A 12,879-nucleotide genomic window follows, 5' to 3' on the forward strand; every position below is an offset into this window, starting at 1 on the left:
GCGACGATGGAGATAATCTCTGATCTAGGTCGTCGCCGATCTTGCTTGCGGCGTCGGGGATCGCGGGTCGGGGGTCTCGTCGGAGATCAGGACGAGGCGCGCCGATCTGAGATGGTTTGATGGTGAAGCATCGGCGGAAAGTGTCACCGTTCGGGTCGTCGGAGATCCGGATCGCCGATCTGCGTCGACGTGGATCTCGACGAGCTGTGTCGTCACAGGGAAGGAAACGGGGCGCCGATCTCGCCGAGCTGTGTCGCCGCAAAGATTGGGTGCGAGATCTGGGTAGCCGATCGGGGTTGGCCGGAGCAGGCTATGCAGCTGCTGCTAGCGAGGCTAGCGGTGGCCGAAAACAAAAACTAGGGTTTTCTGTTTTTTTTTTGTTTGGCTAAAAACTTAGAATAAAGCTAAAGGGCTGATAACGTGTAAAAGTGAAACAGAATTGGTCTACTCGTATTATTACAAACCCCCTTTATAAGGGGGAAATATTACATGCAAATGTATCAATTATTTTAATGACAATAAACGCTAATTGATATGTTACAAAATTTAGATCCGTAATTAACTAAATATAAATGTTGATTGCCTAATTGCTTCCGTCAGTTACTTTGATGAAGACACACTAATAAGGTAATAATGTTTTTCCTTTAACATTTATCTCTATTATCGGATGGATGATGTCTTGTTCTTTGACATGTCCATGTAGTCAAGTGGCTAAGAGTCCCCGGACTGGAGTAACTATTAACAATTTTTGTTCAATAAATATAAACAAGATCTTGCCAAGAAAGAAAATTGATCCCATCAAAATTTGAAATAAATTAAAAGAGAAGGCTTTCTAAGTACTATAGTATAAATGATCCTAGTTCTTCCTTGATCCACCCCTAAGAGATCTCCAAAATACAGGCCAATTCTTCTGAGCCTCATTCCAACCTAAGAGTGATCCTTCCCTCATAGGATCCCAACTAGAGGACACAATCCCATAGCTCACTCCCGCAAGAGCTGTCCCGAAGAACACAAATGACTCAATGAAGGGCACCCATGTTGGCACATCAATTTTGAGGCCAACTTTCAAGTAGTAGAAGAATGGGAAAAACAATAGTCCCATAAACAATGGGACCCCAACTGTGAATCCCATTCTGCTTATCATCCTGTTGGTCACTATCTCTGGTATTATGCCTTCTTCTTCTTCTTCTTCTTCTTCAGTATCTTCGTCGTCATCCTCTTCTTCATCTTCATTGTTTTGCTCCGTCTTCTTCTTGGTGGTGGTCTTCTTGCTTCTCTTTGGTGAGCGTCCAAAGCCTTTAGGGTTCTTCAAAGTCGCATTTAACCGTGTGGAGGATGATCGAAAGTAGTTATCTCTAGTTCTGAAAATGAGGTAGTTGGGTTTTGGGCTCGGGTTCGCAAGCTTAAGACCTATCTGCATATAACAAAATCAAAGAACTGAACTGAACTACAATTTCTGTAACACATTGTCTATCACTTCAGTGCCATGCATAGTTACAAGTCATAGAGCTATAACGCAATTTCCATTTTGATTTTCTTCATCATATAAACACTACAGTTCCAAAAGTCAACTTCCAACGGTAAATTGATATTTGAATCAAAATTCGAAACTTTGCATGATCGGTGCATATCGTGTTCATTTCCCTGGTGAAGTCAATGAAGAAAGTCTATATATCGAGAGAGAGAGAGAGAGAGAGAGAGAGAGAGAGAGATTTGGTGATACGTACCTTAGAAAATAATGGTGGGTGTTGCGAAGTGATTGGAGAGGGCTTGGAATACCAAGAACCTGCGATTGCAGCAGCTGCCATTGAGTTTCTTGACTGAAGAAGATGGAGCAGAACAGCTAACAGAAGCAAGTGTTGTTGCTTCAGTAAGGAATAGGAGGTGAGGGATTATTTACCATGTCTCTGATTCGAGGGGCCATGAAAGAGGAGAAGCCGAGAAGGATAAGGTTGGAGATATTGCATATATATCTGGGCGGGCCATGCATGGTGATGCGGATGCCGTCGGATTTCACATCCACTTGAAAATCCCAAACGTCCAACGGTTACCATGAGCTATTTTCAGTATTTGGTTCCAATATCGTAACTGACTGCCGGGAAAATTGAAATTCCGGTGACCAGGGTATTTGATCTAGTTTTTTTTCCCCCGTATTATAGGTATTTGAGCTAGTTAATTCATGTAAGTGCCTCTAAGCATATGTCTTGCAACACAAAATGTTTTCTATGAATAATTGTCCCTCGGTTAGTTGCCACTCAATAATTCAAATTCAACAGTAAAAATGAAACAATCTAGCTTAATAATCCTACATTCATGCATCATCCTGTTTTACAATTAGTTTGGTTTATACACAATATAATTATATTTTACATGATTTTTTATTTTTATCACGATAATTCCGACACTTCTAATATCAAATTTGTGACACATTATAGGCGTCACAGGCTGTAATATAGGGAAACTAACCAGATCGAGACATAATGAAGCCTCTAAACTAACTGACTGAGAGCTCTCTCTCTTTTTTTTAGAAGAAACGAAAACTATTCATTAAAGAGGATAAACTGAGAGCTCTTTCTTGACATGACACAAACATGAGGGTACAATTTCAGTCTTCCACTCTTCCCTTCTTTACTTTTTTACAGTTTTACTCAAGAAGTCAATTTTTCTTTACTATGTTTAATATCAAAATTTTGACGTCACAATTAACTGAAACATTGATATAAAACCCGTCTAGTAAAAACATTTGAACTAAAATTTGAAGTTTTTTGAAAGAGTGAATATCATAGGATCTTCCTTGGCCTTGCTCTCAGCACCAATCTCCGAGAAAAGTTAAGACGCCGAGCTCAGCCTCAGTCAGGTTCTTCTTATTTCTACCATTTAAGATGCTTTGGTAATCTTTTTCGGTTAATTGGATATCAAAATTGTGTAATTCGAAACTGGTATTGAGTAGAAAGTTTCAATTTTTGTTTGAAATGTTTCTGTGGTTTTGTAAGTCGTAGTGAATTGGAATGATGAAAAAGAAATGATCTTGGTGATAAGTTTGATTAGGGTTTTAAGTTTGGGGGGGGGGGGGGGGTTCTTGCTGATGTTGATTGGGGTTTTGGGTTTGCAGATTCAGCATACACCCAACAACAATACATAGCATATAGTAATAGCATTTTATTCCCCCAAGTCAATATGAAGAAATAAAAATAATTTCTGAAAGGTTATGCATTTAATCTATAATCTCTTGAAGATTGGCTGCTTTGGTTTCTTGTAGTCGATAAGTGTTTATTGATTTATTGATTACATACATTTGATGATCTATATATAAGCTAATTACAAGTGGAGTTAATCATGCTAAAGTGAATTGCACTAACACACACTAACTAGCACTAACTAGCACTAACACACTCCCCCTCAAGTTGGCGCATATACATCAACCATGCCCAACTTGCTAAGTGCGTCATAAAAAGCCTTTTTAGACACTCTTTTTGTGAGCATATCGACAAGTTGCTCTTCTGTAAGAGCAAAAGGAAAATTAATGATCTTTGTGTCTAGCTTCTCCTTTATAAAGTGACAATCAACTTCCACATGTTTTGTACGATCATGTTGCACAGGGTTATGTGAAATATCAATAGCTGCTTTGTTGTCACAGTACAGCTACATAGCACCCTTAGGCTCAATACCCAAATCTTGTAGCAAATTTCCCAGCCATAACAATTCGCACACTCCCTGAGCCATACCTCTATATTCTGCCTCAGCACTAGATCGGGCTACCACTTTTTGTTTCTTACTCTTCCATGTAACAAGATTACCCCCAACAAAGGTAAAGTATCTTGATGTGGATCTCCGATCTGTAATATTTCCAGCCCAGTCTGCATCTGTAAAGCCACAAATTTCAAGGATTTTATTGTGTTTAGAGAACATTACTCCTCTCCCCGGAGCTGACTTCAAGTACCTCAAGATCCTTACAACAGCATCCATGTGATTCTCGCTGGGATTATGCATGAACTGACTTACTACACTTACTGCATATGCAACATCTGGTCTGGTATGTGATAGATAAATCAGACGTCCAACTAGCCTCTGATAACGAGGTTTGTCAGTAGGGACTTGATCTGGATACTCTGCTAACCGATGGTTCTGCTCAATAGGAGTATCAATGGGAGTGCAGTCCAACATACCTGTCTCTGTTAGTAGATCAAGAATGTACTTCCTTTGACACAGATAGATACCATCACTTCCCCGGGCTACTTCAATGCCTAAGAAGTACTTGAGTGTACCTAGGTCCTTCATCTCAAACTCTGTGGCAAGCTGTTTCTGTAATTTATCCACCTCAACAGAATCATTCCCAGTAACCACCATATCATCAACATATATAATTAGGGCTGTTACCTTCCCTTGTTAATGTTTGAGAAATAACGTGTGGTCTGAATTACTCTGTTTGTAGCCAATCTTCCTCATGAATTGTGAGAATCTTCCAAACCAAGCACGAGGTAACTGTTTAAGACCATACAAAAACTTTATCAATCTGCATACGGAGTTACTTGGAGAAGCAGCCATATATCCAGGCGGAAGATCCATGTATACTTCCTCCGTTAGTTCTCCATGAAGGAATGCATTTTTAACATCAAACTGCCTAAGTGGCCAGTTCAAGTTAGCAGCGACAGAAAGCAATACCCGGATAGTGTTTATCTTTGCAACATGTGCAAATGTCTCATCATAGTCTATGCCATATGTCTGGGTGAACCCCTTCGCTACTAAGCGTGCTTTATACCGGCTTACTGACCCATCTGGATTATGCTTCACTGTAAACACCCAACGACATCCTACTGTCTTATTGCCATATGGTGGAGGTACAAGCTCCCAAGTATTGTTCTTTTGTAATGCTTCCATCTCTTCCTCCATTGCTTTCCTCCATTTTGGATCTCGCAATGCATCCTGCACTTTGTTAGGTACTGATACAGTAGATATTTGATTCACAAATGACTCATATGACTTAGATAATCTTTTGGTAGATATAAAATTCGCTACCGGATACTTGGCTGTAGTCTGAAGGGTAGGTTCATATCTTTTTGTTGGTTGACCCCGAGTAGACCTATTTGGCAAAACATATTGTCTACTAGTAGCTCTAATAGAATGACTAACCTCAGGTGAGTGATCTTCTGTACCAGGAGAGCATTGGTCAGGTGTAGAAACAGTAGTATGGGAGATATGAGGGGCAGTTGTGTTTTCATCTGCTGGTTCCTGAATCTCTGGAGTGACTATACCGCCGGAACCATCCGGTGGTGCCTGTGTAGCTGCTACATTGGTAATCTCAACTGAACCTGTCACCATATCTACTGGCTTACTTGTCTTCCCCTCTCCATGATACAGCTCTTCAAAATAGGAATTCTCCCCCTGAAGAGCAGTATCAGAAGGGGCAAAATAACTCATGTCCTCAAAGAAAGTAACATCCATAGTGACATAGTACTGCTTGGTAGGTGGATGATAGCACCGGTACCCTTTTTGATGGCCTTCATACCCAACAAACACACATTTAACCGCCCGGGCATCCAATTTAGACCGCTGATGTTTTGGAAGATGGACAAAAGCAACACAACCAAAAACACGGGCATGAAGATTATGAAAAGAGGGTAAGGAGACATGGGATGCAAGTACCTCATATGGAATTTTACCCTGAAGGACACGAGAAGGAAGACGATTAATGAGATGGGCGGAAGTGATGACAACATCACCCCAAAGATACTTAGGCATATGGGCACTAAAAAGAATACACCGAGCCATTTCAAGTAAATGACGATTTTTCCTTTCAGAAACGCCATTCTGCTCGGGTGTGTAAGGACACGTTGTTTGATGAACAATTCCGTGTGAGTTAAAGAACTCCTGAAAAGACATGATTTACATATTCCCCCCCCCCCATTATCAGAACGAATGACTCTAATTGTGGCATTATATTGTGTTTGCACAGTGGTATAGAAGGCTTGAAAAGCCGGGAAAACCTCATTTTTAGTTTTAAGAAGAACAATTCACGAAAGACGGGTGCAATCATCAATAAATGACACATAGTACCGCATTCCTGACACAGTAGACTCTTTGGAAGGTCCCCAAACATCAGAATGAATTAATTCAAAAGGAAGAGTACTTTTATTAGATTTACTAGAGGAATAGGTAGACCGATGACTCTTGCCCAAAACACATGTTTCACAATGTAAAGAAGACTCATCCACACTGAAAAACAAAGTAGGCATAGATTTTTTCATAACACTAAAAGATGGATGCCCTAAGCGACGGTGTCATAACCAAATTTCACTTAGCTTATCAGAAGTGGAGATTAAAGCGGTTCGAGACTGTGCCCCTGGTTTCTCCCCCGCATATGTTTGATCCAGATGAAACAACCGGCCCCTCAGATACCCCCGACCAATTAACTCCCCGGTGAGAAGATCCTGAAATATAATATACATAGGGAAAAATGTCACAAAACACTTAGCGTCAGTGTTCAATTGAGGAACATATATCAAATGATGAGATAAAGCAGGTACATAGAGCACATTGTGAAGCTCTATTGTGGGAGTAATACGAACTGACCCTTTTCCTAATACGGGAAATGCCTCACCATTAGCATTAGTAACATAGGGTACTGGTGGAGGAGACAATACGGTAAAATAAGATTTGTCATAAGTCATATGATCAGATGCACCAGAATCAATAATCCATGTATCAAAACCGACAAAGTGAGAAATATTCAAAGCCATACCAATTTTACTACGAACAGCTATGGATGCGGTAGGTATAGCTCCTCCTACTGTGTGAGGATCATGTCCAATCCGATCATAGATATCTGGTTCGTGGACGAATTGAATGGCGGCGTGCGCATGTGGATGATAATTAGGCCGCTTAGGCCTAAGGTGTGGATACAACTTCCAACATGTTGCCCGAGCATGATTAGTATCATAACAATAAGAGCAAGGAACACAATAGAACTGAGAACTCTCTGTGTCATCTCTAAAACCCATTGAAAACGAAAAAAAAAAACAGGATTGATGCAGCGGAAACACAATAGAATGAAGTGGAGTTGAACCTGTCATGTGTGTACCTACACCGTCAGTGAACCTACACTGACAACCAAAATACTAGAATTCGGGTCTTCGGGTCGGGTCGGATCCTGATATACGGGTCGGGTCGGATCATGATATTCGGGTCGGGTCGGATCCTGATATCCGGGTCGGGTCGGATCCTGATATCCGGGTCGGGTCAGATCTTGATCTCCGGGTTGGGTCGGATCCTGATCTCCGGGTCGGGTCGGGTCGAAATGGTTCCGGGCCGGGTTGAATTGGAATTGATCCGGGTATTATTTATTGCTGAAACACCCCAAATTTTCCAGAAACTGGAATTTCTCTAGAGTGGAGCGGCGGGTGGAGACTCCGATGCGGGCCGGTGAGGTCGAAGTGGAGCTGATGCGGGCCGGACTCCGATGCGGGCCGGTGAGGTCGAAGTGGAGCAGTGCCGGTGGAGACTCCGATGCGGGCCGGTGAGGGCCGAGGCTTAGTGTCGCTGGGAGGCCACACAGAGGTGAGCGCCGAGGCTTGGTGTCGCTGGGAGGCGACGCAGAGGTGAGCGCCGAGGTGCGGAGGCAGAGGGGAAAAAGTGGTGGAAGCAGAGAGTGGCGAGGAGGACGCACCGCGGATTGCCGACGTCGTCGGATGATTCCGACGAGGAGAGGAAGGCGCCGAGGCTCCTGCAAGAATACTAAAGGTGCCGAGGCTCCTGCAAGAACACTGCCGGTTCTCTAAAAAAAGGTAAGGACACCCAAACCCAGAAAATAGAAGAACTAGGCTCTGATGCCAAGTCGATAAGTGTTTATTGATTTATTGATTACATACATTTGATGATCTATATATAAGTTAATTACAAGTGGAGTTAATCATGCTAAAGTGAATTGCACTAACTAGCACTAACACTTGTTTGTACTAGTTTGTGAGAGTAAATTGGTGTTTTAGAATACGGGTGTAAGTTCAACGATTTGGATATTTGCCCTGAAAGTTTGATTCTTGATGCACATATTTTTGAAAATGGGTATAACTAATAAGCATTGTTTGATAGAAAATGGATACAACTAGTGTTCAAACCGTAGGTTATAAGTTGTCTTTTTTTTTATTTATCAAATATTACTTCATTCACTAAAGAGGAAGACAGGAAGTGCAACGAGTTTGAGATTGAATCCAACAGGAAGGAACAATCGACCAGATTTCAGTAAGGAAATCTGTAAAGATACAATAAAGTAGAGAAAAAAAAAGGAAATGAAAAGAGAAGAACATGACTGCAACCAGCCCTGCAGCTTGAACCCGAGCACGGGATTTTCAGCAATCAAGGCCTTTTACCGGAATCTCGGATAGTCCAAACCCAAAACTAGTTCATCCACGCATGGTGGGAGATGCTGCGACCTCCACCGGAAAAAAGAGTGATACGCCCGAAGCCACCGAAGCACCAGGAGTGCCCACCACTTCCAGCGACGAAAGCACAGGATATAAAGCCACGAGGGCAGAAAGGCCCACGAAGGGCGAGAATCAATCGCCTTCGAATCGAGTCACCGGACCTGGATCCAAACGCCGACTTAAAAGGAAAAACCACACACAGGCCTGCCAAAGGTTATTGGTAGAACTACCCAGGCCAAACGCAGATCTGGAGCAAGGAGATGGGAGCAGCCGACAAACCCTGAACACCAAGAACTATGGCGACGAACTCAGAGATCTGAGGCAGATCGGTGTGTGGAATGGAAACAAAAAGCAAACCTAAAGGAAAACAACCTCTCCCAAACCGAGACGCAGCGGCAGAGCCGACTGCACTCGGCATGGAGAGAAGAGGGAGGAAATTCGGGATGGAGGCTTTTGGCGGTGGAGGTAGAGAGAAAACCCAGAGGGAAGAGTATATGGTCCTCCAAGTTAACCAGACATTCCTGGAAAATAAGTTGTCTTGTTAGTGAGCCTGTTTTTGTATTGGAAGTATGGTTTATGTGTAAATATGTTTGATCAAGCGTATGGCACCAGATGGTTGAACACTGCTTGAAGTTGTATTTGGCTATTCTGATTTTGTTCAGGGGCACAATCTTGTGTATGTTTCTAATTGGTAGTTGTTGACTCTAGCTAGGGCTTCTATACAAGGAGAATTACACACAAAATCTTGGCGTTTGGCCAGAAGGGTCTTTTCCTTTGCTTCAGTAAGTTACCATGCTTGCTATTCTATCAACCCTTACCCGGCCTTTACTTGTTTGATTGAATGATAGGGCTCCATCACCGGGATCAATAGCCAAGCTACAGTACCACTACCCCTAAGATAGAACACTACACTAACTCATAGAATGCACTACCTATCTGTAATCAGTTCAGCTAAGAGTTTGCTGACACTGGCTACTACCGTGCTGGTTACTGCTCTCACTCGGATTCTCCTCGGGCAGATCAAGGGATATTGGCTTGGATTGCAAAAGAACCTATAGTTGCAGGGACTCAGTTTTTGGTAATTACCACATTTCAGGATACTTAGCTTGTTCATTGACTTGGGTGTTAAGGCCTGATCCTCTAATGGTTCTAAAATCTTTAAAGTTCTACATAATGAAGAATATATATTTTGATGAAGTTTACTTTGGTATAAGGTATAGCTAAGGCTTGTGTGCCAGGGTTCTCAGTTTGTCTCCCAGTCTTTTTCTGCTGTCTCACGCACCCCTTGAATGTGTTCTCTGTTGGACCTTTTCTTTGTCTTTCTTTCTATAATGCTACTTCTTTCACAGTCCGATATATGTAATATGTTCACACCCTTTGATTTCTTAACACTTTAAATTTAGAGAAAATTAGTGATAAACCCATTCTTTAAGTCCATTTTCCAAAAAAGCCAACATCCTTATATGTTTTTTTATATAATTAATATATTTAAATTATTTAATTGAGTTCACTTTTTTGCCCTTCTAGCTATAAAATAGCAAATATCTCCATAACTATAGTTCTCAATTTTTCAAATGCTATAAACATGCAACAATTATAAATATGTTTCAGGATGAAACAATTGTGTATTATTGAATGATATGGGGGCCTATATATAGGCATTACAAAACCACAATCCCGTAGAATTCAGAGTCCTAATCTATTACGAAGATGCTAATCTATCTCTTAACAGGAAATCTATTAGGCTAAAACACACACAATGGTAGAATAGTAATTCTTCCGGAACAAAATATAAATTAAATGTTTAATTTGATAAATCAGCCTTATCTTAAGGAATAGTCAACGAAATAAAAAAAATTATGTTATTTCTATTACTGTCACAATAGATCAAAACAAGTCATGAATGTCAAAAACTACCAAGTTATCTTTTAATTTTTTTTCTATTGCAAGACTATATGATCATGTTTTTCAGCATATATATTCTTTTCTATTCAAAAACAAAATTTTCTTTTCTTATTATTGTATAATTTTCCAACCCACACTTCCTATCTTAGAGGTAGGATCCTATACAACAGAAGATTTACCTCTATGGAAATGATAATTAACTTATACGCAAGGATCAATTGTCACAGTCCCGAAATTTCGAATGATAAAAATTCGAATTCGAAGTCATGAAAGCTCTAAAACAATTTCAAATATATTGAAATCATCTTATAATAAAAGTGTATCGAAACTGAGTCCACAACACGACTCAGTCGACTTGAATAATACATAACCAGTTTATATCTCAGTATTATAACCAATAAAAATGTAAAATTCACTCAATCCTCACCACAAACAAAAGAAAGAAATCTTCAGAGTAAGCCCTCAGAATCTGCTAATTCCCACTTCTAGAACTATCCCCTACACCATCGAATTGCTGCACCAGGATTGTAAACACAAACCCGGTAAGCTTTTCAGTCTATCTGAGTAAACCAACAGTATAACATACATCGCATACAAAGGAAATATGACAAATAACATTTAAAGACAAACGTACTCATGTGACACTGGACAACTCATCTGTTACCCAATATCATTTAAAAATATGTGTAATCATGAGACACTTGGCAACCCATCTGTTACCTAAAATCATTTTAAAACATGGGTACTCATGAGTGATGAGACCTAGGTACTCATCTGTTACCCCTCATGCAGTACACCGACATGCACTGGGCAACCCATTTGGTTACCCAAAATCATTTAAAATATGGGTACTCATGAGACCCAAGTACCCATCTGTTACCCCTCATGCAGTACACTGAAAGACACTGGGCAGCCCATTTGTTACCCAATATCACCCAAAAACATGGGTACTCATGAGACTCAGACAACCCATCTATTACTCCTCATGCAGTACACCGGTAGATAGACTAGAGCTCTAACTGAATCGTAACTGACACCAGGCAAAGGCTTGGTTCCGATTATTGCCAACAACGTCCGAAGACCAGAAAACGTTTTAACAAAACTCAATGTTAAAACCACGTACAATAACAATCCACACATGTTATTGTGCTATAACCAAGCGACTCTTGCACAACAATATGAATATATTCACAACATTATAATCTCACCTTTGAAATAAAACCGAAATATTATATAATATAGCAATCCATATATATGTATCGTATTTACCATTTTCGTACACATACACAGCCCAATATATTATATAAATGTCACAGTTCACTTTTTTTAATAATTCAAAAATATAAGTCACCGCCAATGGTAGACTTGTCATAGTGAGATTTACTCACATTCACCATAGTCCATAATCACTAAAACATTTTTAAAATCATTTATTAAAATAGTATTTCACTTACCCATGAACCGTAGACGATCAAGTTCACTTAATCATTTATTTCATGCGTGCAACTTTCACGACACCGAGGCAGGTTTCGTCGGTCACCTAATAGCATGATAAACTGCTTAGAAAACCATACGTAAAATCTCATGTGACGATTCATTGCAACTGAACACTGTTCATAAATACTGTTCACAGAACACTGTTCATGTGCCGCCCGTTTTCCGACCACCACCAATGACCACAAAATTTCACCACTACAATTTAAATGACATTCCTAACAACTTTCTAGTTCACCAAAAAGTCTAATTCCAAGCCTAAACACTTCAATTTGACAAAAACCGAAAAGACCCAATTTAAAACCTAGGATTTCTTTTCTTCGATTTTCTTAGCACAAAACCTAGAAGTTTTGGAGGGCTTGTAGTATGGAAGGAGACCTTCAAAATGGGACAAGAATCTCACCGATTGGTGGCCGGAGGAGGGAGATCCGGCGAGGTGAAGTTCGGCGAAACTGTGCACTTTCGGGGGAACTTCCGGGCTTCACCACTCTCAAAAGGCGGCGAGATAGCGGGTGTCACTGCCACCAATCGACAGAGGACGCATCAACCTGTCAAACGGGACCGGTGCGCTGGTCTATGGTGACTAGACTGCGGAGATCCAGCGGCCCAAAGTCGGCCGCTCGAGAGGAAAAATCTGAGTTTTTAGGTGAACAGTATCCATGAACAGTACCCGATCCGAATTTCTTATTTTTCTCCCCATTTTTCTCTTTAATTCCCCTATTTATACTATTTTCCAAAAATGTCAAAATACATTTTGATTCGTAACTTCTTCATACGAATTCTGATTTAGGCGTGCCACGTGTCCACAAATTCGTATTGACGAACTCTACGAATTTCATGAATGAAGTTTTCTGAGATTCTTAACGGATAAAAAGTCAACTCTTGACCCTCACGGTAACGTTTCTGAGTATAAATCGCTCGAACACTTTCGTTTTCTCCCTTGTACTATATAATCGGATCACCACCAATTTAAATATCTCCGAATAATAATTTGAAAATAATTATAAATTTTTGGGATATTACATCAATCTACACATCCCACAAAATTAACCTACTGAATAGA

General features: G+C 40.6%; 1 protein-coding gene across 1 annotated transcript; it reads right to left on the reverse strand.

The window, feature by feature from the left end:
• Nucleotides 1-777: 777 nt before the first annotated feature.
• On the reverse strand, nt 778-1,911 carry LOC126794828 (protein PAM68, chloroplastic). Its single transcript, XM_050521611.1, has 2 exons — nt 1,728-1,911; nt 778-1,414 (listed from the first exon to the last, which is right to left on the reverse strand). The coding sequence occupies exons 1-2, from the start codon at nt 1,806-1,808 to the stop codon at nt 857-859; spliced, it is 639 nt and encodes a 212-aa protein (XP_050377568.1). The 5' UTR covers nt 1,809-1,911; the 3' UTR covers nt 778-856.
• Nucleotides 1,912-12,879: the final 10,968 nt, after the last annotated feature.

Source organism: Argentina anserina, chromosome 5, assembly GCF_933775445.1.
Source record: "Argentina anserina chromosome 5, drPotAnse1.1, whole genome shotgun sequence".
Taxonomy (NCBI): Eukaryota; Viridiplantae; Streptophyta; class Magnoliopsida; order Rosales; family Rosaceae; genus Argentina; species Argentina anserina.

Coding starts and splice junctions, on each gene's coding strand:
- LOC126794828 (XM_050521611.1), bottom strand. CDS start 1,808: ATGGCAGCTGCTGCAATCGCAGGTTCTTGGTATTCCAAGCCCTCTCCA. Junction 1,415..1,727: donor ACCCACCATTATTTTCTAAG/GTACGTATCACC, acceptor TGTTATATGCAG/ATAGGTCTTAAGCTTGCGAA.